This window comes from Ascidia mentula, chromosome 3, assembly GCF_947561715.1.
Source record: "Ascidia mentula chromosome 3, kaAscMent1.1, whole genome shotgun sequence".
NCBI classification, from domain to species: domain Eukaryota; kingdom Metazoa; phylum Chordata; class Ascidiacea; order Phlebobranchia; family Ascidiidae; genus Ascidia; species Ascidia mentula.
Genome location: NC_138568.1, coordinates 23,055,865 through 23,082,415, shown reverse-complemented (window position 1 = coordinate 23,082,415; position 26,551 = coordinate 23,055,865). Strand labels below are relative to the sequence as shown.

The following is a 26,551-nucleotide window of genomic DNA, read 5'->3' as shown; positions in this document are numbered from 1 at the left end:
TTTCTACCAGTAAAATCAATAAATTTTGCACATGAATTTCTATGCGCAAAATCCACCAGCTTTAAACCAGGAATTTCCACCGATCCTTGAGGCATTTGTTATCGGTTCGTGCGGGAAGAACAGAATATTCGATTAATTTACATAAAACAAAACAATTTATTGATTTCTCACGTTTCATTCACGCAACAACGAACACAGGTTGCAGACGCAGTTCAGCTAGCGATATTTGTTGTTATTCCACTTTACATTGTTTTTTTTTTAGTTTTTCGTTAAATTTAAATTTTAAATATCATTTACTTGGGTTTATGAATGTTGAAGAAATATTTTAAACCGATTTACTTTCATGTGTTTTGTGCAGAGTTCACTTGCGATCATGGTTGGGGGGAGGTGGAGGATTACTATTTTTGTGATGGTGGTCCTTATTCCGGTTGCGGGGACGGAAGTGATGAGAAACCTGCCAACTTTCCCACTTATCCTGAAAACCCAACCAGTTGAGGTGAAAGCACTTAAATATGTTCCCTACATTCGTGTTAGCTGAGTTGTCCAAGAAGTTATGGACGAGCGTAAAACACCCAAGCAGATTCAATAACCCATATGTTGAGATATGTTGTTTCTTGTATTATTTCAATACAAATGAAGATAGCGGAACGATCACCGTGAAAACATTTCATAGCAACAAAAACATATTTAACATAAAGGAACACTAGAGGCGCCCTACGCATGAGTTCATATTCGTTTCTGGTCGCGAAGTCTGTAAAGTCCTTTCAAAATGGAGTAAACAACACAAAGGTGAAAGTCTAAAATGAATGAAACACGGAATTTAAAATGTAAAAGAATTAAACCGCAAATAAATAAACACAAATTTAGTTTAAAGCGACCACAGGTTTAACATACAACTGAATCGATGTGAAGGTAATCGTGTGAGAGCGACAGAAAAGTTCTGTGACGTCATGGAAGGAACGCGGGCCTAAGTATTGAAATAAACGCAATAATTGGACATAGTCCAGAAATGTTTGAAACTTGAAGATCCAAAAAAGAGCGAAGATTTTAAAATAACAACCAACTACATACAGGGGGAGTGGTTGTGTTTCGTAAGTGAGAATACATAACTTATTGTTTATTCGGAGTCAATTATATAAACAATTAATTATTTTATAATTTATTTTTAATTAATATCAATTATATATATAAAATAATGAAGGCTCGGTTGTTTACGTTCCTTTGACCTCCATCAATGCAATGTATTGTGGCGGAGTGTAACGCAGCGGATATGTTACCTTCTTTGTAACGTTCTCTCGCTTTGAGTTAGTTTTACACACACGCTCGCAGAACAAAGAGCAGCTTGCCTTAGTGGTGACCCAGACCTAGCAAAAACGTTATTTAAAAATGTACTGCTCTTCTGGCATAAACGTACTGTATTTTACGACGTTTCGTCTGCCATGCGGCGAGACTTCATCAGGTATAACGCAACAATTGCATCACACTAAAACACGCAGGGGCACAAAAGAAAAAGAAAAAAGGGGGAACGTTGACACCGCTTGCCAACTCACGTGCTAGAGGCAGAGGCACCAAACATTGTAGAAGACACAACAATTACAACAAATTATTGTAAACTGCCGGAAAGAATACACATTGTTCTTTGTTATTGACGCAACCACTATTTTTGTGGATGTGCAACGACTCAATCCAAGCATCGTTATATTGCCAGCGGATAAAGGCAATCGTACGGTTGTTATGAACCGAGCGGATTATAACGATAAGCTACGGGGTATTTTAAGTGATACAAGAACTTACAAATAGTTGAAGAGAAGCCCAACCCTGTCCTTAGAACGGAAAGTAAATCGATTTGTCGGGTACTTGCACAGGGAATGTGAGGCTTTGACAGTGAGCGAATTTAGGCAGTTACACTGCACAGATGGCAGAACGCCCCATTTGTATGGTCTTCCTAAAGTGCACAAGCCAGGCGTACCCTTAAGACCTGTTGTGTCGTTTACCGGTTCCCCGAGCTACATGCTTGCAAAGTTTCTTGCGATAATAATCGCTCCTTTGTTGGGCAATAGTCCGCACCATGTGAAGAACTCACTCGAGTTTGCAGTCGAGGTACGGAGCTTACGAGTGGCGCAACATGACAGCATGGTATCCTTTGATGTGGTGTCATTGTTCACCAATGTACCGGTATCCCTAGCAATCACCACTGTTATGGCACGCTTAGAAGCAGACGATTATCTTGAGGATCGAACGCTTTTGTCCCGGGAAGACATTGCAGAGGGACTTAAATTGTGTTTAAACGCGACCTATTTCTCGTTTCTGGGTGAGTTTTACCAACAGGTGTTCGGGACGGCGATGGGTTCCCCCATATCCGTTGTAGTGGCTAATATTGTCATGGAAACTATCGAGGATAGAGCCCTTACCACTTTTGCGCATCCTCCGCGTTACTGGAGACGATATGTGGATGATACGTTTACCATTCTTGATACAGCAAAAGTGCAAGACTTCCTGACCTACATTAACAGCATCGAGGATTCCATCAAGTTTACGTTGGAAGAGGAGAGTGGTGGCAAAATACCCTTCTTGGATGTAGAAGTTTACCGGGACAAGGATGGAGTTATCAATACTCGTGTTCATCGAAAACCAACACACACGAATCGCTACCTTTCGTTTCTTTCGGCACACCCGATAGAACATAAAAGGGCGGTTGTAAGATCGCTTATGGATAGAGCCAAGACCCACATTTCAAGGCTAGAAGACCAAGCAAAAGAGATTAGTGTCGTAAAAAATGCGCTGCGAACAAACCAATATCCTGCCTAGATGTTAAGCGCGAGAACGGCATTAACCCAGAAGCATGAAACGCCCACTAGCGGAACAGTTGTAATTCCCTACGTCCCTGGCCTTACCGATACATTGCGAAGATTGATGTCGGATTACGGCATAAAAGTTTACACGAAGCCTCATACAACGCTTGGCAATCTAATTTCACCACCGATTGCTACGGAGGCTTTCGAGCCAAAGGGGGTGGTCTATTCGATATACCATGCAAGGATTGCAGTGGTGTATACATCGGCGAAACCGGGAGGGCCTTCCAGACGCGACTGAAAGAGCATCGCCGTAATGTCGCATCGAAAGAAGCCAGCAAGACTGCGTTGGCCAATCATGCGGTGACATTGCGACATAAAGTTGACTTCGATAGAGCCCAAGTCCTGGAAATGGAGCTGGACCACGCCAAGCGGCTATTTCTTGAGTCGTTGCACATCCACAAAAATAGTGGTCGCGTCAACGATAAAGAACAATGTGTTTTCTTTCCGGCAGTTTACAATAATTTGTTGTAATTGTTGTGTCTTCTGCAATGTTTGGTGCCTCTGACTCTAGCACGTGAGTTGACAAGGGGTGTCAACGTTCCCCTTTTTTCTTTTTCTTTTGTGCCCCTGCGTGTTTCAGTGTGATGCAATTGGTGCGTCATACCTGATGAAGTCTCGCCGCATGGCAGACGAAACGTCGTAAAATACAGTACGTTTATGCCAGAAGAGCAGTACATTTTTTAATTGCAATATGCCTGGCAGCAACAGGAATTTCAAAAACGTTATTGATTTGCAAATTGAACAACAGCAGCACAGAATGCAGTCAAGCTGCCTACTTTTTGGACGGCGCAGCCAAGAGTTTTGTTTCAGCAAGCAGAGGCACATTTTGTTCTTCGCAATATTTCGAGCGGCACAACAAAGTATTTTCATGAGGTAGCTTCTTTAGATCCGCCAACCGTCGTTCGCTTAATCGAAGTGCTGGAAAATCCGCCGCAAGATGATCGGCTATGAAACAATTAAGGAACGTTTATGAGAGACAACGCAGAAGTAATACAATGGTTCCGTATAGCAAGGCAGGATCGCCCACTGCGCAGGCCCTTTATATTTGGAGATCTCAGCTCTCGTATTTTGATCACAAGGTTCACAGCTTGTGTAGCTCAGTTGGTAGAGCGTTGGGCCTGGTTAGCCCACGGTCGTGAGTTCAAACCTCACCGGGAGCTTGATTTTTCAGATCACGCTACGACTTGTCGGGAAAAGTGGCTGATCTAGCTAGGCTGCAATGCCTTTGCTGCGAAGCCTGTGAACTTTATTAGTGACATTTACCACAATACCGTCAGTGCGAGCAAAGCATTTGCTTCCTGCCATCTTTGGTTGTCAAATTACCTTCGGACCTCATGGATGAAATGCTTGCGCTGGTTGGCAGTGAAAATGGTGGCTCTGTTCAAGGAATTGTTCATGGAACGTTTGCCAGCTGTAATTCGGAATGAGAAGCAGATTTGTTATTGCAGGTCAGTCGAGATGGCAAAGGCTCTTGTTGCAGTGCAAGCGTATCGCCCAGCGGTAACAAATCTTCGGTTGGACGATGTTCGCCTCGGTCATTCCCTTACTACCCTTTGTGACATATCAACGGGAAAGCCTCGACCAGTAGTTCCAAAGTCTTGTCAAAAGAAGGTTTTTCATGTGATGTCTCTCACCCATCTGCCAGGACCACGCGCAAACTTATTGCGGCCAAATTTGTGTGGCATGGACTTCACACTTCAGTTGGCAGAAGGACAAAAGAGTGTCTTAAATGTCAAAGTCCACCGGCATGTGCGTACCCCCCTAATGGATTATCCACGTGCATATAAGCTTTTTTTCCCACCTAAACATAGACATTGTGTGACCATTACCGCCGTCGCAAGGATGCATGTACTTGCTTACGAATTTCAATCGTTTCACGCGACGGCCCGAAGCTGTGCCAATGCCTAATGCTACCACATTAACCAAAACGTGCGCATAATACCCCTTGACATTTCATCCGACCCCGATCCAAGTTGGTTCCCGTCCAAGCTGTGGATCAACTTCACGTCCTTCTTGGCATTCAGCTTCACCGCTGTACATGGGCATCTTGAGTCTCCCAAACCTGAACAACTTGCAGGAGACAGTGCGTCAGATTCTACCAACCCCATACACGCCACGCCAATGTGCAGGTGGCACTGCCGAAGGACCTCCGAACGTGTCGTTATGCGTTTCTTCGAACGGACAAGCATCGCACACCTTTAACACTTACAAGGTGGGCAGTGCATGCCAGATTTGGTTGAACGCCAGTTTCCGTGGACAGAATCGAACTGGATCTCGTGTAACTCGCCGAGCCGGTTGCAGTGGCACAACCGCCCAAACGGGGCAGACCTCCCAAGCGTACCAACTTGCAGCAGAATGACATGCGTGAAACCATCATTTCCCGCCTCGTATTTCTCGAACGCATTTTCCAGATTGTATAACGATATCTTTTTCGTCGTATTGTTCGCCCACCTGTGCGATTCTGGAGAGGGGTTGTGTGGCGGAGTGTAACGCAGCGGATATGTTGCCTTCTTTCTAACGTTCTCTCGTATTGCGTTAGTTTTACATACACGCTCGAAGAATAAAGAGCAGCTCGCTTCAGTATCAACTATAAGTTGTTGCATAAACTTTAATTTAAAACGTGTTCAATACTGCGTAAAGATTTTGACCTACATCGTCCGAACGGGTTATTTGTTGCCTTACAAGTATTGTTTAGTGTAGTATGTAACACGTTTGTGGAACACAGAGCACCAAACACAACGGAATGGATTGGTGGAATGCAGTAAATGAACTTATTTGACGGTAGCAGCATTTTAACATAATAAACTAAAACGGCGATCTTCTGTATTCCATGTGAAAAACCGGAAGTTTGAGTTCGGTTACTTACGTCACACTGCTCTAAACACGTGACTTCGGTATGCAGTGAGCGCAACTAAGAATTAAAATAGGAACCTGTTGCGGAAATTCTGTTCCGGTTCAGTTATTGCTCAGTTTTAATCACGACGTAAAGCTGCAAATTAAACGCATGTATTTACTCATAGATGTTTGTGTTAGATACGCAAAGTACCGTCTTATCACTTGGCAGTCGAGTACTGGCACAAACCAAGTTATGTTACATAAGTTTTTTTTTTTTTTTTTTTTTTTATTGAAAAAGGACGCTAAAGGCGTACAATTGAAGAAAAGGCTAAGCAAGAAGACAAAAAACAATGGTTAAACACAATGGCGAGAAATCAGCAAAAGAGAGTCAAATTATTTGGGTATATGCTTCAAGCAGCGTAGGACCACTTTCTTCTGTAATAATTCGTTTCGCTACGGTATTTTTCACTGGCGATGTTTAGTTCTATAGATCTTGTTTTTTGCAACATATTTACGAATTCTGTTATTGTTGGTTTCCTCTTACCGTATTTGCATCGATAAATCACAAATCTGGCACAAAGAAGAGCGCAATTTAAAAAGCATTCAAAAATATTGTTATTTTCATGTCTACCAAACAGTAAATGCGCACGAGAAAAATACAAAGGTACACGAAGTTTAGCGCTTAGCCAACTGCATACATTTTCCCAGTAATGTGCTGCGATAGGACAATTTACAAATAAATGTAAAACCGTTTTCTCGGCATTTTCGCAAAAGACACATGAACCTGTTTCTATAAACTTCAGATCTTTTAACTTTTTATTGGTCACAATGGCCCTGAGATTTAGCTTAATTTGAAAACTTATTAATTTAGTTTCCACTGTAGCTTGCGGTATATTTTTATATATTTGCCTCCAAGGTACTCTGTCATTGACTAAGGATTCCCATACAGCTTGTGCTTTGGGTTGAATTATATTGGCGGTTTGAAGCCACGAATACAAAGCCTTTGTGCTCTCGCAATGTGTCAAGATATTTTTTAAAACGTCTGTTAGGTTTTTATGTGAAGGCACTGGTCCATTGTCCCACTCCTCGGGCATGCATGCTATAAGCTTGAGAAACTTAGTGAAATCTGTTGTACTTGGGTCAAGACTAAATTTTGTAGTAAGTGCATCATATTTCAAATATTCCCCATTGTGGTCTAGTAGGTCGTTGTGGGCCATTACTCCCGCGTCTATAAATGTTTCGAAATAGAAGGGTTTACTGCGTTTTTTTAATGCTTTGTTGAGCCAGAGAGGTCTGTTGCATGCGTGGTCGGGGTTTTTGCTCAGGATTGATTTCGCAATGTTTATGTTACAACGGAGGGTTCTCAATGGGATGATGCTCCTCAAGATTGTACTAGATGGGCCGACCGTCGCGTTTAAAAGTGTCTCCAATCTGTTTGGGTGTAAGAATGGAGTTTGAAGACCCGTTATATTTTTTGTTTCCTCGCAAAATAATTCCCTGAGCGCTTTAAATTTTAGAGCCAACATATAGTTCTCAATATGTATCATGCCCGCCCCACCGTTATCCAAACTTTTACACAGGTTCACTCTTTTAATTCGTTCCCAAGATGAGCCCCATATAAATTTAAATAAGGCTCGGTCGATTTTACAAATGCACTTTTTTGGGATGATCACTGGTAGGACGCACAGTTTATATGTCAATAGAGGTATAATGAGACTCTTAGCTATTGTTATTTTGCCGAGAAGGGTCAATCCTCTGGTCGCCCAAAGGTTCATTACTATGTTCGCTTTTTTTAGTGCCGGAGAAAAGTTTAGTTCGATAAGTTCCTCATCTTTGTATTTTGTGAGTGGTATTCTAACCCCAAGGTACTTAATAGATTCCGAGGGCCATTGAAGACCATCCTTTTGAAATGGTTTGTGATGGTTTGAGCGATTTGGACCTATGAAAAAGGCACAGGACTTTTCCATATTTACTTTGCAACCTGTCATTTCGCCGAACTCCTCTAAAATTTGAAAGATTTTGGTGAAATCCGCATCAGAACCTTTAGTAAAAACGAGTGTATCATCCGTAAATAAGGATGTTTTGTATTCTTTGTCGTTTAGTCGTATGCCTTCAAAATCACCCTGTCTAAGCGCAGTTGCTAGGCATTCGATGCAGAGCACGAATAACGTTGGGGAGAGTGGGTCTCCCTGTCTGACGCCACGTTCTATGTCAAAAGATTCTGAGAGAAAGTTGCTATTGGTGACTCTCGCAGAGGCATTTTGGTAAAAGCATTTAATGAGATTGACAAATCTGACTCCGAACCCGAACGCAGAGAGAGTTGCGTAGATAAATTCCCACCTTAAAGTGTCAAAGGCTTTATAAATATCTAAAGACAGTACTGCCCCAGGAACGCGGTAATGGTCCGTACTGTCAATCATGTCGAACAGCAACCGGATATTTGTTCCTATATAGCGGTGTGGAAGAAAGCCGTTTTGGTCGTTGGATACGATATCGTCGATAACACCGCGTATTCTTGTGTTAATCACTTTGGCGGCGATCTTATAGTCAACGTTTAGCAGGGTTATTGGGCGATAATTTTGGGCCTGTAAAAGGTCTTTACCTGGTTTGGGAATTAGGGTGATGAGTCCTTCAGATTGGCTCGCGGACATTTTACCGGTTTCAACCGTAAACTTCCATGCATTTAGGTAGACCAGTTTGATATCATCCCAAAATATCTTGTAAAATTCAACCGGGAAGCCATCCAAGCCTGGCGATTTGTTTTTTTGCATGGTTTTAATCACATTTAAAAATTCCGCTTCCGTTGTCTCCTCATTCAGTTTTTCCGCTTGTTCGCAAGTAATTTTTGGCAGCGCAAGCTTTTCTAGGTTACTTGTCAGCAGGGTGTTTGGAGTCGAACATGGAGGTTTCTCATACAGGTGGGTATAAAAGCCAGCTAGGTTATTCAGTATTAATTTATGGTCAGTGGATATAGTCCCGTTGATCAATAATCTAGAGATGGTTTTTTTTGCGACATGTCGTTTTTCTAAGTTCAGGAAGTATTTTGTGTTTTTTTCTCCTTCTTCTGCCCAACGTACCCTACTCCGAATAATAGCACTTTTTGTTTGTCGCTCTAAAAGGGTGTCCAAGTTTCCTTTAGCTTTTGAAAGTGCTTCGACTCGCTTCTGTTTATCGTCCCCTTGTAGGTTGGTTATCTCAGTTTCCAGTGACGTAATTTGTTTCTCTAAGGCGTTATGTTTGACGGTTAATTTGCGCTTTAATACGGCCGCAAATCGGATCGACTCACCCCGAATTACTGCTTTTAATGCGTCCCATCTGGTGTGGGGATTTGTGTCTGTTTCTGGGTTTTCAAGAATGAAGTTGTTGATGACTTTCCTGATTGTTGCCCTGTATTTTTCATCTTTTAAATGCATAGTATTTAGCTTCCAGTAGCCCCTTCCTTTCGGAGATGGGTTTATTGCAACATCTAAGGTTAGCACACTGTGATCTGACATAATTCCTGGGACAATGTCAACGTTTACTACGTCGCTAATTAAGCTGCGATTGACAAGAAAAAAGTCAATTCGTGATAGTGACAGTGGCGATTTCTGAGTGCGGGAGAATTTTTTTGTTGAGGGAAATTTAAATCGAAAAATGTCGGTAAGATTCGAGTGTTGCATGTAGTTTTGTAAGGCCTCCTTTGCTCGTTTGTTGGGGTGATGGGCGTTTCCGGTTTTATCAAGTCTGGGGTCAAATGCTAGGTTAAAATCCCCCCCCATTATAACTGGCGCACCAGAAAAGTTTGACAGTTCTGCGAATAGGTTGTGGAAATATTCTGGGGAGTCGTTGTTGCGTGCGTAAACATTAGCTAGGGTTATTGTTTTGGAGTTAATTTCTATTTCAGCCAAAATGAATCGGCCATCGCGATCGGATACGGTGTTTTTTAACGTATAAGAGAGGCCTTTGTTGAACAGGATTCCTACTCCCCTGCTGCTCCTATTGCCATGTGACCAAATAGCTTCCCCGCCCCATTCTAGTTGCCATAATTTCGCGTTGTCAGGACTGGAATGGGTCTCTTGCAAAAAAGCAATGTGACACTTGCGACGCAAAAAGTTAAACACCGATTTTCGTTTAATAGTCATGTTTAGGCCCCGAACATTAAAGGGAACAATATGGGACGCCATTATGACATTATTTAATATTTTTTCAGTCCAATCTCGATGTCCCACTCAAATTCCATGCCGCACGGACAACGAAAGGGTTCGCCAGGGTTTATGAGCTGCGCAAATACTTTGCCACAGTCACAGTTAATTATTTTATGTTTACACACAGCATTACAACACTCAATGCTCATCGTTGACTTAGGGACGCGATTCATCGCGTTACAGACACATATGGTAGAGTACCTTTCGCATTGGTTACATTCGAAGGTGCCCTCCTCCTTTCGGAATTCTGGTTGAAAGTCCTGACAACATGGCATAAGCCGCATTGTGCTTCGACATGTCGGACATTTGCAGACTTTACTCCCCAAGGAACAGTTCATCTCTGCAACATTGTACCGCCACAGTCCATTCTTTCGAGCATCCCCAGCAGCGTGTTGATTTAGATTTGGAGGTAACCAAGATTTCCTCTTTACATTCTGGACAGTTCAAGGAAATTACGCTTTCGCAAAGACTAATTGACTTGCTTTTAGGCAGGTCTTCAGGGCTTCTTGTTGGTCGTTTTCTGGTGGTCCGCTTATCGATGGGCGTGCTTGCGTGAGGTGATTCCGTGGCTTGGAACTCATCGGTCAAGTTGTAATCAGCTACAGTGTTTGGCACTTTGGCACTATCGCCCTTTGGGCTCTTATCAGTTGTAGTCGCAGCTTTCTTATCAGGTTGCTCCTGACTTGCACCTGGTGCTCCGGGATTTTTGTTACCTTGCTTTTGCTTCAATTCTGATGTGTTTGCACGTTTTGATGGCTGAACATTTGCAAGCTCTGGGAAATCCAATTTACGTTTTGGGCAAACGAATTGTTTGTGACCCTTTTCCCCGCAGTATTTACAGGTTGCTACCTGACCATGGTAGGTAACATAAAATTCGCAGTTCAAAATTCTAATGTAGCTTGGGATTGGGTTATCTTCTAGGTCGGATACATTCATTGTGGCGATACGCATGCCTGAAAGCAAACCTTCTCTTCCTTTACGATGTATCATCTTGGAAACATTCCCATATTTCTCTGTCAACTCTTCTGCGATTGCCTGGTTTGGAAAGGGTATTGGAACCCATCCTACAGCGACATTAACTTTGTCGCTTTCATAAAGTCGTAGGTGTTTTATCCCTTCTAGGGTACTAAGCTTTGCATATAGGTCGAGCACATGTTCTCTAGATGTACAGGTGATGTCAAAAGAGTTTCCCCTCATTTCAGCTATTCCAGTAAGCTTTTTGATTGAGTACTGTAGATTATTAAGAGTTTCTAACACATTTTCTCTTTTCAAAATGCCTTCCGCCTTCAAACTTAAACAGTTTGGCCTTCTCCATTCGGCCGACTTTTTATATGCTACTTGCGCGTAACTTGGCTTTTCTGCCATTTCTCGCACGTCCGCACACTACAGGTAGAATGGTTATGTTACATAAGGTGGTTGCTAGGTTAAACAGTATATCAAGAGCGCCGCATGTGGCCACATCCCACCAGAGACTTAGTCTCGCATTCTGCAACAATTTGGATCCATAGTTAACTTTATCTGCCAATTAGAAAAGTTTTGGCCTATGATGTTAATTTACGTCACTAATTTAACACATATTGATGGGGGCCACACCAATTTGAGCACGCCCTAAGGCACAAAGTGAGCTGCAGGGAGATGGCGACTGTTTCGACCTAATAAGTTTCATCAGTGCAGCTATGGTGAAACCCACAGCGACATTGTCGTCTAAATATCCAAGCAGGACTTCCACTTTGTAACATTTTCATTCATTTCTTATATTGTAGATTTAATTTGTGTCGCGCCAATGTGAATTGAAATATGTGAGTTACCCGATAACAGATTTATCATCAATTCGAAGTGAAAAGTACGAATATCCCAGCGTATTAGTCAAATGATTTAATGCACAACACTTTTAGGTCTGGGGTGGTCGAAGTTTTGCCCGCATAATTTTTGCGGTTCACAACAAAAAATGCGTCAAAAACACAATTATTTTATTTAGGTCGTAACTCAGTCGGTGGATCTCTACGTACAGAGTTTAACAGAAGTTGCAATGTTGGCATGTGTGGAGTAATTTAGTTGCACAAAACAGCTTAGATGCCAAAAGTAGTGTAAAATGTGGCCAAAACTCAAAACAGAGTTACACTGTTACACTATTTCTTACCGACAGGTGCCAAAAGTTTATCTGTTCATCATCTTTGCTGTGTGATCTATAGTGAAGTTTGGATCAGTAAAGCGTTGAAGTTTGGGGTAAAGAAAATATATGAGGTTGGAAACGTGATTACTAGGAATGACGTAGATTATTACGCAATCATCCAAGACACGTAATTGTGAGAAAACATATATTTCGTACTTAGAACATCATCAGTATTCTAAAAACAACAAAGATACAACAAGTGAAAACATTAAAACACACACATCCAGCAGGCAGTAGAATGTACTTAATTTCCAGCATGAAATAATAACAGAAGCAGAGCAGCAGTTGTTAACGATACCTCATGTAACAACCACGAAATCCTGACAAGAATTACAATACTAACGAAAAAATTCGTTTAAAATAACAAAAATATTTCTTCCAGCATGAGCAACAAATCGTTCGCACAAAAACATACCAGGAACCACGTGATGTGTTTTGCACAGAAAATAAGGACGTGGACGCTCGACAACAAACAATTGTGCAATGGGAGGCGGGATTGCGGTGCTCAGATCTACAATTATGAGAAACATCGACGATTCGGCCACGATGAAGATCCTCAATTTTGCAAACATCGGAAACAGTGCAACACAAAAGACGGACTTCTCAATATCCCTATGTCCAAAGTATGCGACGGTTTCATCGATTGCAAGGATGAAACTGACGAATATCCAGAACAAAACTGCACAAAGGAAGGAAGATTCTACTGTCCAACGTTGGACGGAGCTAAAGTAAAAATATCCGTTGCTGACAACATTTGTAGTTTACAACTGCTGTTCTAATGTTTTAACAACAACTAATTTCCATTGTTAATTAGAACTGAAGGAATTTTTTTATTACTTGTTTTCCAATATTAATTATCTATTTCCAATTATGTATTGTTGCCCACAATATCCATTATTTATTCACAATGATGTCAACAACGTCAGTTAAATACATGCTTTACTAATAACTTTTACAATTCCATATAATTTGTGTCGTTGTGACAGAAACAAAAAAAAAACGTTTCGTAAAAATTAGATTTCTGTCAACGAATCGGATGTTTGTGACCTCACAATTAACTGCGATGATCAAAGTGACGAAATAAACTGCACAAAAGACGGAAGGTTTTATTGCGAAAACAAACATCCATTGTTCGTTAAGAAGGAGAAGGTAAACACATGTTAATAATTAACATAATTTTATTTACTTTGATTTTTTCTAATCTTTTTGCCAACCGTTAAGTTTATGGAAAGTTTGTTGTAATCTGCTCACCAATTAAACATCAAACAGTAATTTCGCAACACGATTTTAATACCGAATTAAAAAGTTTTCTTCAATTCACAGAAGTTTAATGGAGTCGGCGACTGCTCTGATTGGTCAGACGAGTGCCCAACAAACACAAAAGTGATCAACGAAAACATATTTTCATCACGATACGAGTTGATTGCAAACCCATTTCTACGAGCCATTGTGTGGATAATGGGGATGCTCGCCATTGCCGGAAATTTGGTAAATTTAACCGGTCTTTTTCTGGCCTGGTTGAACAATATGATGATGTGTGTAAAAAAAAAATTGTTTTTGAGGTTGTCATGGTGATGGAAGGCAAAACGTTGGCGACGACAGAATCACAATCTGCAGCATTTCGCACAAACCATCTGCTCGTTTTGAATCTATCCGTTTCCGATCTACTCATGGGAGTTTATCTGATCATGCTGGGCGCCGCTGGTGTCAGATACTCCGGAAATTATTGTGCCAATGACCTTATTTGGAGATTAAGGACCGCTGAGCTTGCTAACTTATTCATTTCAATGAAAACATGTGTTTCTCTTGTGTTTCAGCCATTCGATGCATCCTTGAAACCGGAATTGAAAACTGTCATCCTTTCCATTATCCTCTCCTGGGCATTCTCGTTTACAATTGCTTTTGTTCCACTCACAACTCAACTTCAACATTTGTTTGAAACCAAAGCTTGGATGAATGAGAATCCGTTTTTTGACAATGTTGCAGTCGACTTTTCTAGTAAGAAATTGTCGTTGATGTTGGTGGTGAAACCAGTTTCGAATGACACTAGCGCTGCGTTTACAGGAATGCATAACTTCATGGATCGATTTGTAACTTTCCAACACAACTTCACAAGCAACGATTCCCAAGTACTCAACACTGCCCTCATGCGAGTGAATGATGCAAATTCGTGGATGGATTTTATGGATATTCTTGAGGATTACAATTACACTGAGCTATTTGATATTTCTGGATATTTGGGGTTCGTTTTTATTCGCGCAAAATCTTTTTTTCTTAGCGCGAAATTTATCGCTACAAAATTGTTTATGTGTAGATATTACAGCAGCAGCAGTGTTTGCATCAGCAAACTTTATGTAACGACCAACGACAAGGCATGGGGATATTCAATCGCCATCATTACTCTTAACTTCCTGGCCTTCATGTTCGTGGCAATTACGTATTTTTGGATATACAAGAAGACAACTGCCAGTGCCAGGAAAGTGAACGAGAGACCAAGAGATGGAAGGGCTGCAAAACAAAACAAAGGTAAGCACATTCGTATTTGCAGACATATTATACCATTAATGCTGTTTGTTTCTGCAGAAATGCAAAAGAAAATCCTTCGACTGATATTTACCGATTTTTTTTGCTGGGTTCCAATTTCAATCATGGCATTTGTAAACTTCGGTGGAGTCCCTATGCCTCCAGTGATGTACGCTGTGTCAGCAATCATCCTACTCCCCATCAACAGCTCTCTAAATCCCCTCATCTACTCCTTTGCTATAGAATCGCTTTCAAAAATCTTTCTTCATTGACGTCGTATCAAATATTTGTGGTTATTTCAATATTATTCCCAACAACGGTTGTCCAGACTTAATTAAAGTAACTTCCTATGGTCAGTAATTGGTTGAAGTGTTAATGCTGTCTATGAAAATGTAACTTTGAAAATGTTGACAATTGTTTTGTTTTCTGCAACTGTGAATATTTTGTGCTACTTGTTGTTGTTATCAATAAACACAGTGTTGAGAGGGTAAAAGTGTGTGTATTCTTGAACTTGTGAATTGTGATGAGGTACAAGTTCCAACCACACTTCATGAGTTTGTTGAGGAATTCCTCACCTGTTTGAGTTGGTTCTTGTTTAGACAAATTTTCCTTCCTAAGTTTGACTCCGGTTTGCGAACTTTGTTTCCCTACGAGTGCTGCATGGTTTCCATGGAAAGGTATTTAACGAAGACATTTCGGCACAACGGGTGTTGCCGATTATTGAAAATCTTTTGGTTCTTTTCGTACGAACGAAATCACTATGTCTGGGTCCTGTTTGTTTCAAACTAGACCGCAATTCAACCTAGCTCCCTGTCACGGATTTCAGATGAAACATCTTCTGGTTTGAGATCGTTTAATAACTGTGCATGCAGCTGAATCCAGTGCTACGCATTATCCAACGTAAGTTAGATGTGTGTAATTATGATCCCTGCTTGATTCTGTCGGGGTACGCCCCCGCTGCGCTAAGTGACCGAGGGGTACAACTGCGTCTCGGGCCTCGCACCCAAAGGATCCGACTGAGTCTCGATGGCAACTCGGCCTCGTAGGCAACTTGCCTTCTCTATCTCAAGGTTTACTGTTGGAGTTAAATAACTCCTTTACACAAGTCTGCGTGTCATCTAAATACTCCAACTCCCCACTAAACACATACATCCACCAAGCTTCAAACCAGTCCAAAGTTGTTCATAAATCCATTTATTGATATAATCCAAGGAATAAATCCAAGTACAATACAGTTTTGGGGCTCCTATACATTGTACTAGAGCAGAATCAACATCCTAGACCCTTACACAGCAACAGTTAAAACACACTAATTTGGCAGGAGCTAGTTGCTCTGCTTATATAGTCTGCGGTTGGCTACACATATTGATACCTTATTTGAAGTTGTTGCGCAACTTGAAGTTGGCCAATTTGGTCGATTACGTCAGTTATTTATATAGCTTGATTAGCTAAGTGCCCTAAATAGGTTGCTTATGTTTAGGTAGACTTTGTTTTCCGAATAACTAGAATTAGTTATGTTTATTTTAGCTATGTTTATCCTTGGAAAGAAGTACTTGTGTTTAAATTAACCTTATTTATTATTTGCTAAAGAAATGCCTGTAATTATTTGAACTTGATTTACGTAGTTAGTTTGGTTGCCTAAGTTACCTATATGGCTTTATTTCCCAAATTACATCGTTTGTAAGAAATGAGTTCTTCTTTTTTCCCATGTCGTTTTATTGGACATCATAATTTAGACATGCGTTGAACGCGTGATTGCAATGAAAAACTATTTAATGTGATTATCCGAGCAATAACACTCCAAAAACTGTCTAAAAGTCTCGCACAACCACAGAAATCAGTTGAAACACATCCGCCTCCAGTTTTGAAACGAGCACGACCGGTGTCCAGGCCTGTTATAGAGGGCGCTATGGTTTTAACTCTCGGTCATAAGATAGTTATACGCTTTGGGCCTTTTTTGTATATATATGTGTTGTGCGGCGACAATTCTTCCGCTAATCAATCCTGAATATCAGTATTCCTTGGACTCATACCGTGGCGTTGATTGGAAAGAATGTTATTGAGTTTGATTATCAGGTCCATGTAACCAATTTCAAATTTTACTTTAATAACTTTGTGTCAACGCTTCTATTTTTAGAATGCATGTTTCGCTTTATTAAGCATCATCAGTTCTTATTCAAATAGATCCGTATAGTACCACTATAGATGTGATAGCATTATAACTTCACATAAATTTGGCCAAATGAAAAGTTTACTCATCAATTTTAAGTTTAAATTCTCCATAAAAATGCTCGTGGTAGAATGCAACTCGTTCCCCACACTTTATCTACAAACGGAAACGAAAATCTTTTGATGTTTTTATATGTTGAAAGAATCCCAACATATGACACGTTTCAGCAGTGAATTCATCCATCGACCGCTTTAAATCAGCTGGAATAAATGAAGTTTTGTGTTTATTTTACTATTTGTGGAAATAAATTGCAGGTTAACTGCATCGTTCCGTCAAATATGTTTTACAAAATTTACAAACATTAATTGGCGCTATTTGACAAGTTGTGAACCTTATGATCAGAATATTAAATCTGTGATCGCCAAATATAAAGGGCCTGTGCGGTGGGGCGATCCTGCCTTGCTGTGCGAAAGCATGGCATTACTTCTGCGTTGTCTGATTACGGTGGTGGAGATCATCCACGCATGTGCAGGTCGCCTGACAAGTTGTGCGCTTGCGCACCAGTGTACCTTGGCCACAATATTCCCCGTGAAGCCACTGAGCTCCTGTAGCTCAGTTGGTAGAGCGTTGGGCCTGGTTTGCCCACGGTCGAGAGTTCAAACCTCACCGGGAGCTTGATTTTTCAGATCTCGCTCCGACTTGTCGGGAAAAGTGGCTGATCCAGCTTGGCTGCAATGCCTTGGCTGTGAACCTAATTTTAAATTTATTTATATTTTCTGAAAATAGGGTACGGATTAATCTCTGCTTGTAAAACTCTTGGAAATCCTTGGAGAAACGGCAAAGTTAAGTGCGTTTAAAGTTTCGTAAACTGAAAAAAAGTTTTGTCGACCAACGTCTCCCAGGTGAATTAGTTAAGTGGTGAGAGTTAAAATGTCTTGGACGAATGGGGTTGGGTATTTAGATTCGATTGTAAAAGATTATTTGCTGCGCCGTGGTTTAAATTCCACACTTAAAACATTTGAGAGCGAATTGAAACAAGACAAGGGTTTACAAGCTGATAAAATCCTTCAACATCTCCAAGGATTTATCAACGGACACGATATTGATGGGTTGTTAAATTACTGGAAGTATTTGGATAAAAAGATACTGTCGCATCTTGAACAGAACCACATGCAATGTGTGAAGAAAGTGGAGCTAAACTTGTTTCGATTGTATTTAGTGACTTGCATGCAAAGTGGAAAAACTAAAGAATGTGTCGAGTTCTTTGATAAATTGACTACAGAGTTACAGCCCATGTCAGAGTGGAAAGAATGGTTTGCCCTCCCATACATGAAGAACCCAGAAGTTACAAAACCATTTTCAATATACTTTACCAAGCAGTGGGCTGATACATTTACTCTATCACTTTACAACTTTGTAGGAGTGGTTTTGTCTTGCACAAAACCCCCACAGCTGGTTAACCTTCTACAAAAAGACAAAAAAAACAGCACTAATCCTGCATATACCGATCAAAACATTCCTCCCCCATATGTAAGAGCTCTCGGTATTCCAGGGGCTCTTTGTACAACACCTCAGACTGTTGAGCCCCAAGAAAAACGTAAACTCCCCTTTTCAAAGATTTCACTTGGAATAACAAAATCCAGCAATCAGTCTCAACTAAAAGAACAACCACAGCATGTGAGTAAGCAAGCAGAGCCTGAAGCAAGCAATTCTGCATCTGTTGATACCAAAGTTAATTCAAGAACAAAGAAAAGCAGTGGATACCAGCAACAAAGGAGGCAACTGTTTGGGGAACTTGGCCCCAGTAAGGATCACAAAAAAGTTGAAAACATTGACAGCGTAGCAAGTTCATCACCAAAGAAAGTTGAAAGTGTTAGAAATAAATCTGAGATTATTCAACAAAAAGTAGGAAGTTCTGCTTCCCCGATTGTAACCAAACCATCTTCTCCCGCCACTGGTCAAAGCCCAAAGTCGAACGTCACGACTCCCAGGTCACCGGTAATCAACAATGGTGTTGTAAATACACAAAACCAAGAAACTTCCATGCCAAACTCACTTTTAACAGTTGATACAACTAACATTTACCAAGAACACCATTCTGCTATTGTGCAATGCCGCTACAACCCCGCCAACAACATGGCAGCAAGTTGCGACAATGACGGAATTGTAAAATTATGGCAAAATGCACCACTGAAGACTGTATCCAGTCTTATCGCAAAATCACACTTTCAGTCAATTGAATGGGTGAAAAGTAACCCAAACCTGCTACTGTTGGGAGCGTCAAATGGTTTGTTAAGGGTTTACGACTCCAATACCAGACAAACATTATTCGACACTTATTTAAATGGAAACCCAAAAGTTATCAATCAAATTAAGTGTCAACCTTACACGAACAAGCTGGCAATTTCATGTCTCCATGATGAGGGCGGGTATGATTCGACTGCCAAGATGCAAATATGGAGCATGACCGAAGGGAAATTGTCACTGGATGCTACTGTCACCAGTACTAATGTAACGTGTATTTGCTTCAATGATAGTGGATCAGTCTTGGCTAGCGGTCATTCTGATGGTAATGTCACTGTGTCAAGCAGTAGCAACTTTAAAGTTATCTCAACCAAAAAGGTCCACGCTGGTCCAGTAAATTCCATTAAGTTTGCACCCGATGGTAAGCATGTATTCACCATAGGAACTGATGGCAAGCTGCGGTGTTGGGATATCCAAACTCGTGACAATGTCACCACCTTCCCAGTCCATCCGATGGCTGCAGGACCATTTGAAGTTTCTGGTTTCAGTGGATACAAACAATCCCATGAGCCCAAAGGGGGACAGTTGTTTGATCTTTATGAAAACTATGTTGCTACTTGTGACAGGAAGTGTGTTGTTATATACAAGGCAGACACAACATCAGTCTCTCTGGAGAAGTCCCTTACATTGGAAAGTCACAGAACACCGGTCCTCTGTGTTGACTGGGTTTCTTCCACACACAACACTTACTGTCTCACTGGTAGCATGGATGGTCAGCTACATTTAAGCACGATTGTAAAAATGTTGTAAGAATCACAGCTGATTTACTGAAAATGTTAATTTTTCTTGTGCAATATCTATTTTTATACATAAGTATTCACATTTTGAGAAGTTTGCAATTACTGCTGGTTATCATAAAATATATCTAATATTTGATTTATGTTTTTGTGCAATTCCAGTGAAAATGTCATTGAACACCCTAATTGCTTCTGGAAAGTTTTACTCAATTAAAGTTGTTCCCATAAATCAGTGTTTCTCAAACTTTTTTTCTGCACCGCCTTCCAAACACCTTAGTCATTTAACAACGCCGAACAGAACAAACAAAACACATAACGAATTTATTTGTTGCTTGTCAATTATTGCACGTTCTACCAAGTAAGAGCTGAGAAAATTACGGAAAGGTGCTTGCTTGCCACCAGGAATGCGTTCACATACCGCTAGTGGTAAACGTACCACCAGTTGGGAAACACTGACTAAGACCAGGAGAGAAAATTTGCCCTGTAACCAAGCGCCCCCGTACGATTACAAACGCCCCTAGAGGGGCGCCCACTTTGAGAACCACTGCTCTAAGTGGCCAAACTTACTCATGATTCTGACTTCCCGTCAACAATGGGTCTAACGGCACAATGCTGCAGTTAACGATTGGTTGAAAATGCATCAGTTTAGATAGGAGTTATTTACTAAAACGCGTGTAGCGCACCCGTAAATCCCTAAGTGGGAAAACTATTACGTTCAGGCAAAGCAGAAACTGCCGAAGAATACCAAGCACCAAAAACGAAAACTAAAGTTTAGGCGCAGAAAAACGTCTGGAATTAACGGCAACTAGCACGCCTGACAGCAACTTCGGTTGTGTGCGTTTTTACTGCGGCGATAAAGTCTTGGTCGTGTCGAAACTGACAGCAGACGGACACTACAGCTTATCTGTTATGTTTTTTTTGTTGGTGGGTATAACTATGATTTATCCCCTAACCCTAAACCAATGCATTGTCCGGTGACGTCAGACCCATTGTTGACACGAAGTCTGAAGAATGAATATTATCGTAAAATAACATCATGACGCATACTTTAAAAATTTAGTGATTTATGAATTATTCTATTACATACAGACTCCAAATGTCATCCATGTTTCCCCAGCAATCTTTCACACATGCTCGCACATTTATTTGAAAGGAGTGAGAAGTTTCAGAGACATTTTTAGATATGTTCCCGACACTTAGATTTGAGATAGATTTTTTCACAGACGAACCCTAAGTCCCTGTTTCAACTCCCACGTTTGACCTCCACCGTAGGTTTTTTGGATGACTGGAGTTTAATTAGGAAACTCGCTGTGTTTGGTTTTGAGTCGAATTCTCTTGAGACATGATAACATGCACACACAGACACCCGTCGCTAAACTGCAGCAACCTTTAATTTACTGAACGGTTTTACGCACAACCCTGAAGTTTATACAACTATCGCATGAATAGAATCCAAACTAAACGTAAAGTGACGTAAGAGGTAGTGAATGAAGCGGGTCACAATGCGTTTAAAACCGCAACAAAAATACATAACAATGACCCCTACAAGTTGTACATATTGCCGCTTTGTCTGGAAACGTTTTGTAATATCATAATTTTGCAAGCTCAGAATTTACGTGTGTGTAATTGTCGGCATCAGTTCTTGGTTTAAAATAAAGCAGGTATCAAAAACTTTGACTTTGGTGTAACTTTTCATCGCTAGACGATGCTCGCAAGCAATAAAATGGAGAGAAAAGTAGGTGATTTGTGCACTTTTCCACCTCACCAGGATTCGAACCGGGAATAAACAATAAAACGTTTCAACAAATAAATTCTTCCATACAATGAGATTAACAACATATTATTTGTCAACATTTTTACGAATTTAGGTAAATTGCACTGTCCGAATTGACTGACAAGTTTTGATGTAACTTTCTGTCGTGATTTAAAACGAAGGTTCTCTAACTGCGCTCATTTTGAAATAAAACAAAACGCATCAATATAAAATTAACATGGGGTTTCCCCTGCTGGTACCGAAACTGTGGAAAATTTGATAAAAAAATCCACAAGTCGCAATTCCTGTTTCGGGGAAACTACCAACATTTGTGACAGAAACGAGGCTGGGAGGAGATCTGAGGGGGATAGGTCGCACTTAAACCTGCTGCAGTTTGAACGAAAGGAAAATGAAGTTAACAACAATAGTGATACTGTGATGTGGTGTAAACAGGTGGATTCTTTTTTCAGCATTTTAAAATTCCGGGTTGTCGGGGAATAGTTTAAAGTAAAAATTTCATAATTATGCTTAACAGTGAATAAATCTGTAATACTTGATAACAGCAACAAGTCAATCGTTTTATAAACAGTTGTAACGTTTGATGAACATATCACTGTTACTGGCATTTAAGGGCAAGATTGTCATAAACTTTATTGTGAAACAAAGTTTCAGAGTTGATCGGTTCCCCTTTAACTCTACACAGAGTTGATCGGTTCCCCTTTAACCCTCCACACCAGAGTCTGAACGTCCCGTTGGTTGAACCCTAAAATGCGTGGGCGGCATTCCAACGCTTTGAAGAGCTTTTGATTCAAGCTCTGCGCTCAAGTCTTCGAGCAACATGCGCTTTGCGGCAGCTCAAAATCCACTTCAACGTTTTTCGCTTCTCTGGGAGTTCCACCCCAACCGATGACGTCAGCGGGTTGAAACGCCCCAAGATTCAACAGAAATTTGTTTCACGCAAAGTGTTTAAAAGTTCGTAAGTTCTGTGAACAGGTCTTGTTTCTGACAAGTTTGAAGAAAGCATTATAATATGTCTAATATTTTCCCTTTTTCAATGTTTTTTCAAAAAATGTTGGATCGTCATATGGTCATGTTTAATATTTCTATTGTTGCAAGTTTTGCATCAACCCGAGTGAAAAGGTAAGAATGTAACAAGCTAACCAAGTAAATTTGTTTACCACCGAAATGGTGGAGACGGTTTACATTACACTCACATATCGTATAACAGCGTGGGAAAACCCAGCTTTCTTCCAACAGTTGCGTTCACTTGAAATTTTCCATTAACAACCATTGGATCTCAGCAAAAAATATCAAGGTAAATATTATCCTTTGTGCCAGAACCAGTGATGTCTTGTGGCGAAATCTATTTTTTGATAATGTGCCAAGGTCACTAAATCATGACGTCATGGTAAAGTTTGAAAAGTTTATGCATCACAAAAAGTGATTGTTTCGTCATAAAGCTAGTCGTGTTATCAGTATTCAAATGAAGAATATTGCAATATTGCATCAAACTTGTTTTGAAGTGCCACGAGACATTCTGACGTCATACTTTGTCACGTGATTGTTGGCGTGTTTGAGGTCACGCAGGTTTGTTCCTGGCTGCCCAGTAAATATTATTTATGTTGGCGACGTCGCTGGTGATTCACTAAAGGTTGGATGTTGTTTGCTAGAACTTGCTTCCCCAAATTTATGTTTGCTGTTTTCACAAAATATTTAAATTTTGTTGATTTTTTTAGCACACAAATTAAACCACTGTGGATAGAGGTAATAACTGTGACAAGTTTGGCAAATCCTAATAATACTATGTACTTGCTATTTTAACAACGTATTGGCCGTCGTTACGGTGACAACTGACACGCCCAGGCTCGCAAACCTTTGTGTAGCCAATCTGGATGATTTCAAAAAATGCTTTGTATTTTAAATGACTTTACATTTGCCATTAGTGGTAATCAATCACACTTAAAACCACTTCAATAGAATCACTTTGAGGTAAATTGCACAAAAAACATTTGTTGGCGACAGTTACAATTTTTCATACTGAAACGGATTGAATGCATTTTATGAAGCAAAGTCATATACAAGAAATATATTGCAGTTAGTTTAGCACAAGAACGTAAACGTTTAAGTGAAATTTTCAAGGTCCTTAATCGCCGCTGAAGTAGTGCGTCGGCAGGACAAAAGAGCACTCGATTCAACTGAAAAACGCCTCAACAATGGTACCTCAATCACTTCGCCGCATTCCAGTTTTACGTTTTAGGGAGAATCGTGTAGTTTTCCGGCTCTTTATTACGTCAGAAAAATATTGAAAACTTTCCTTTGCGCCAAAATCAGGTTGAGGTTTTTTTGATGATAAAACTGCAAAGTGTAACAGAAGAAATGTACATATGTAATCTGTTGCTGCTTCATTTTGTCAAAAAAATTTTAGATTTTGGTTTCTTAGGCTTGGTAAAATGTGACATTTAACAATAAAATGTTTGTTATTTATTTTGGTACGGATTTAGCACTCGGAATTCCGAAAACTTCCGAACAAATAAGGTCATGATAAGACGCTGTTGTGTTGTCACAACGGCTAGAGGCAAAAAGTCTTTTGATGCAAGTTGGACGCGGTTAAAACCGAAAAAAGGAATGAAACAATGAGAAATGGAAGTTTTCGACGCGAAGGACTGGAAATACCGCGCCGAAGGTAACAAGCATATTGTGGTGTGTAACGAAAAAAGTCGGGTCCTTCGCCTTCAAAAAAAATCGCCATTTATTCCGAATGGTGGTGTGTCAGTGGAAAAATCAGACGAAGATGAAGATAATGTTACTGATGTACTAAAGTTTCAGGAATACATTGCCTTGCCTTTGTTGAGGAATAGTGACTCTTGCCATGTAGCAAGACAAGTGTTACTTTCGGAAGAATTTATCAGGGCACTGAGTTCAAAAATTGAAAGTCAGAGGCCTGAAAGTCGGAAACACAAACACCTTCAACAAGCTTCAAAAGGAATATTAATGTTTGATTATTGCTTTATATCCAAAGAAGCAATTGGCAATGTACTGAAACAGATTGATAGTGTTTCAGTAGATACGGACACACTGTCCATTGAGATTAAGCCAAAATTAGGATTCATTTTGCCGTCACAGGAAGAGAAGGTTTGCCAATTTTGCAAAACACAACTATACAGAGTACAGCATGAGAAACGGTTTGCTGATTGTTCTTACTATTGTCCACTCGATTTGTTTTCTGGTGAAGCCCCAAGAATGAGGAAAGCAGTCCAAGGTTTACTTAACAACCCGCAAAACAATTTTCGAATTTTTAAAAATGGAAAATTGGTGTATGGACATGAACTGCTCAGGAAAAATGGCATCCGTTCATCACCGAATAGAAAAGGTTCCTTGGCAAAATCTATTCTAAACCAACTACTGTTACCATTTGTAGGCAACTCAGATACAGTGTTATCAGGCAATGTTGTCACTTCAGTATTGATTGATGTAATTTGTGAGGCACTTTTGCTGCCTATTGTCAAAAAGGTTAAGAGTTCTCTGGAAATCATGAACAACGTTTGTCAAGGAATTTCATACAAAAACAGATTTTCGCGACAATCTATTATTGGACAAGTTGAGAGTGAAAACCATAACACTTCCAGAAATTTACCAAATAATTCCATCTTAGCTTTAATTCTTGCCACTCAAAAGTTGAATTCACATTCTATTTGTGAAATTAAAGACTTTTATGAGAATGTTAAAGAAAGTGGATTTAGCGACTGTTCAGATGTGGATGCGCCTTATAACTCGATTGGTTGGAACCAGTTTTTGCAACAATTGCATGGAGAAGAAACATCATCGGCTTTCAAGTAAGTTTAATTTAATTCTACCCATAGATGCAAGGGGGGCGAATACTTGGTCTAATCTGAGTGACATCTAATTTTTTTTCAGTGATGATGCAACCACAAAAATTCGAAGATTCCTTGTTTCAAAGTCTTTCTCTGATTGTTCCATCATGCTCACATTTCGCAAACTTCACTGTGATGGTGATATTCCTGATTTGATAAACCAGCAACCCACTGCTTTGTGTAACTTGATCCATGACCGCTTAGGGAACAGTTATGTCGCATCCATCGGTGTTGTTGACTTGGACCCAAAGCATTCGTCAAAGATCCCAACTTACTATCGATATGGCCAAAAACTTTCTGATTGGTGGAAAACGGTGCAGTACCATGACAAAATGACATAAAAGTGCAGTTTAAGAATACGTACAATACAAACATGCAAATATTAGTGTTTGATGGTTACAATATATATTATGCAGTTTTTAAGCAAGTAGGTTTTTATGGTAAGCTTTGTACAAATTTTAGATGTTATAGTCACGTGCAATCACATAAATTGCCATCATTCATTTACTCGTATGCTGACAATATGCTGCTTGCCCTACTGTTTTTTTATATTCAAGAGGATAAATCCCCAAGAATGGTGTTAAGTTGTTCTTCTTTGCTCATTAATTTTGTTTTATGATCCACATTTCGCTTCAACGACATTTGGTGATTGTAATATTAATTTTGTTTGACTTTTGACACACTTTCCCTTTTTGCCCATCAGCCTCCTGTATGGTTGTCTTTCACCAGACAGTGCATCTCCTATCAGATTTTTCTTCTTTTAAATATGCATGTTACTTGTTTGCAGGGTTATGTCAATTAACTGATCATAGGCTGTACCTGCACATGTTCCCTTGCCCATAAATCATTATGGTAGCACAAAAAAAAATTAACTGTCCCAAAACACTGTATATACCAAGTTTCGATGTACTTCAAAACTCTTTTGCACTTTTGTTGGTGTTTAAACATGTATACTTGGGGATCTATGCTGTTCCACTGCACAAACATACTTTGTAGTCAGTTAGATAAGTTTATGTTGTGTTATTTTTCTTCACTTTGCCATTTTTACTCTTGTGGCACCGATTGCTTGAAACGATCAAATCACTTTTTTGTTTCAGAAGCTTAGGTGTAAAAACCATGAAACATTATTTGTAAATATATACGTG

At 40.1% G+C, this 26,551-nt stretch overlaps 5 protein-coding genes across 5 annotated transcripts; 4 read left to right on the top strand and 1 right to left on the bottom strand.

Moving 5' to 3' along the window:
* Positions 1-2,010: 2,010 nt before the first annotated feature.
* LOC145895992 (uncharacterized) lies at positions 2,011-2,808 on the top strand. The gene has a single exon (XM_082984759.1). The coding sequence runs from the start codon at positions 2,011-2,013 to the stop codon at positions 2,806-2,808; it is 798 nt and encodes a 265-aa protein (XP_082840885.1).
* Positions 2,809-10,189: 7,381 nt separating this feature from the next.
* Positions 10,190-11,239, bottom strand: LOC145895991 (uncharacterized). The gene has a single exon (XM_082984757.1). It carries the CDS (start codon positions 11,237-11,239, stop codon positions 10,190-10,192), a length of 1,050 nt encoding a protein of 349 aa, XP_082840883.1.
* Positions 11,240-13,505: 2,266 nt separating this feature from the next.
* LOC145895990 (G-protein coupled receptor GRL101-like) lies at positions 13,506-14,842 on the top strand. Its single transcript, XM_082984756.1, has 5 exons — positions 13,506-13,535; positions 13,610-14,045; positions 14,112-14,289; positions 14,362-14,573; positions 14,631-14,842. The coding sequence occupies exons 1-5, from the start codon at positions 13,506-13,508 to the stop codon at positions 14,840-14,842; spliced, it is 1,068 nt and encodes a 355-aa protein (XP_082840882.1).
* Positions 14,843-17,632: 2,790 nt separating this feature from the next.
* Positions 17,633-19,924, top strand: LOC145894392 (WD repeat-containing protein 91-like). The gene has a single exon (XM_082982967.1). It carries the CDS (start codon positions 17,671-17,673, stop codon positions 19,792-19,794), a length of 2,124 nt encoding a protein of 707 aa, XP_082839093.1. The 5' UTR covers positions 17,633-17,670; the 3' UTR covers positions 19,795-19,924.
* Positions 19,925-21,869: 1,945 nt separating this feature from the next.
* LOC145894036 (inositol-pentakisphosphate 2-kinase-like) lies at positions 21,870-26,505 on the top strand. The gene is made up of 3 exons (XM_082982472.1): positions 21,870-21,987; positions 22,238-25,367; positions 25,450-26,505. Exons 2-3 carry the CDS (start codon positions 24,175-24,177, stop codon positions 25,745-25,747), a joined length of 1,491 nt encoding a protein of 496 aa, XP_082838598.1. The 5' UTR covers positions 21,870-21,987; positions 22,238-24,174; the 3' UTR covers positions 25,748-26,505.
* Positions 26,506-26,551: the final 46 nt, after the last annotated feature.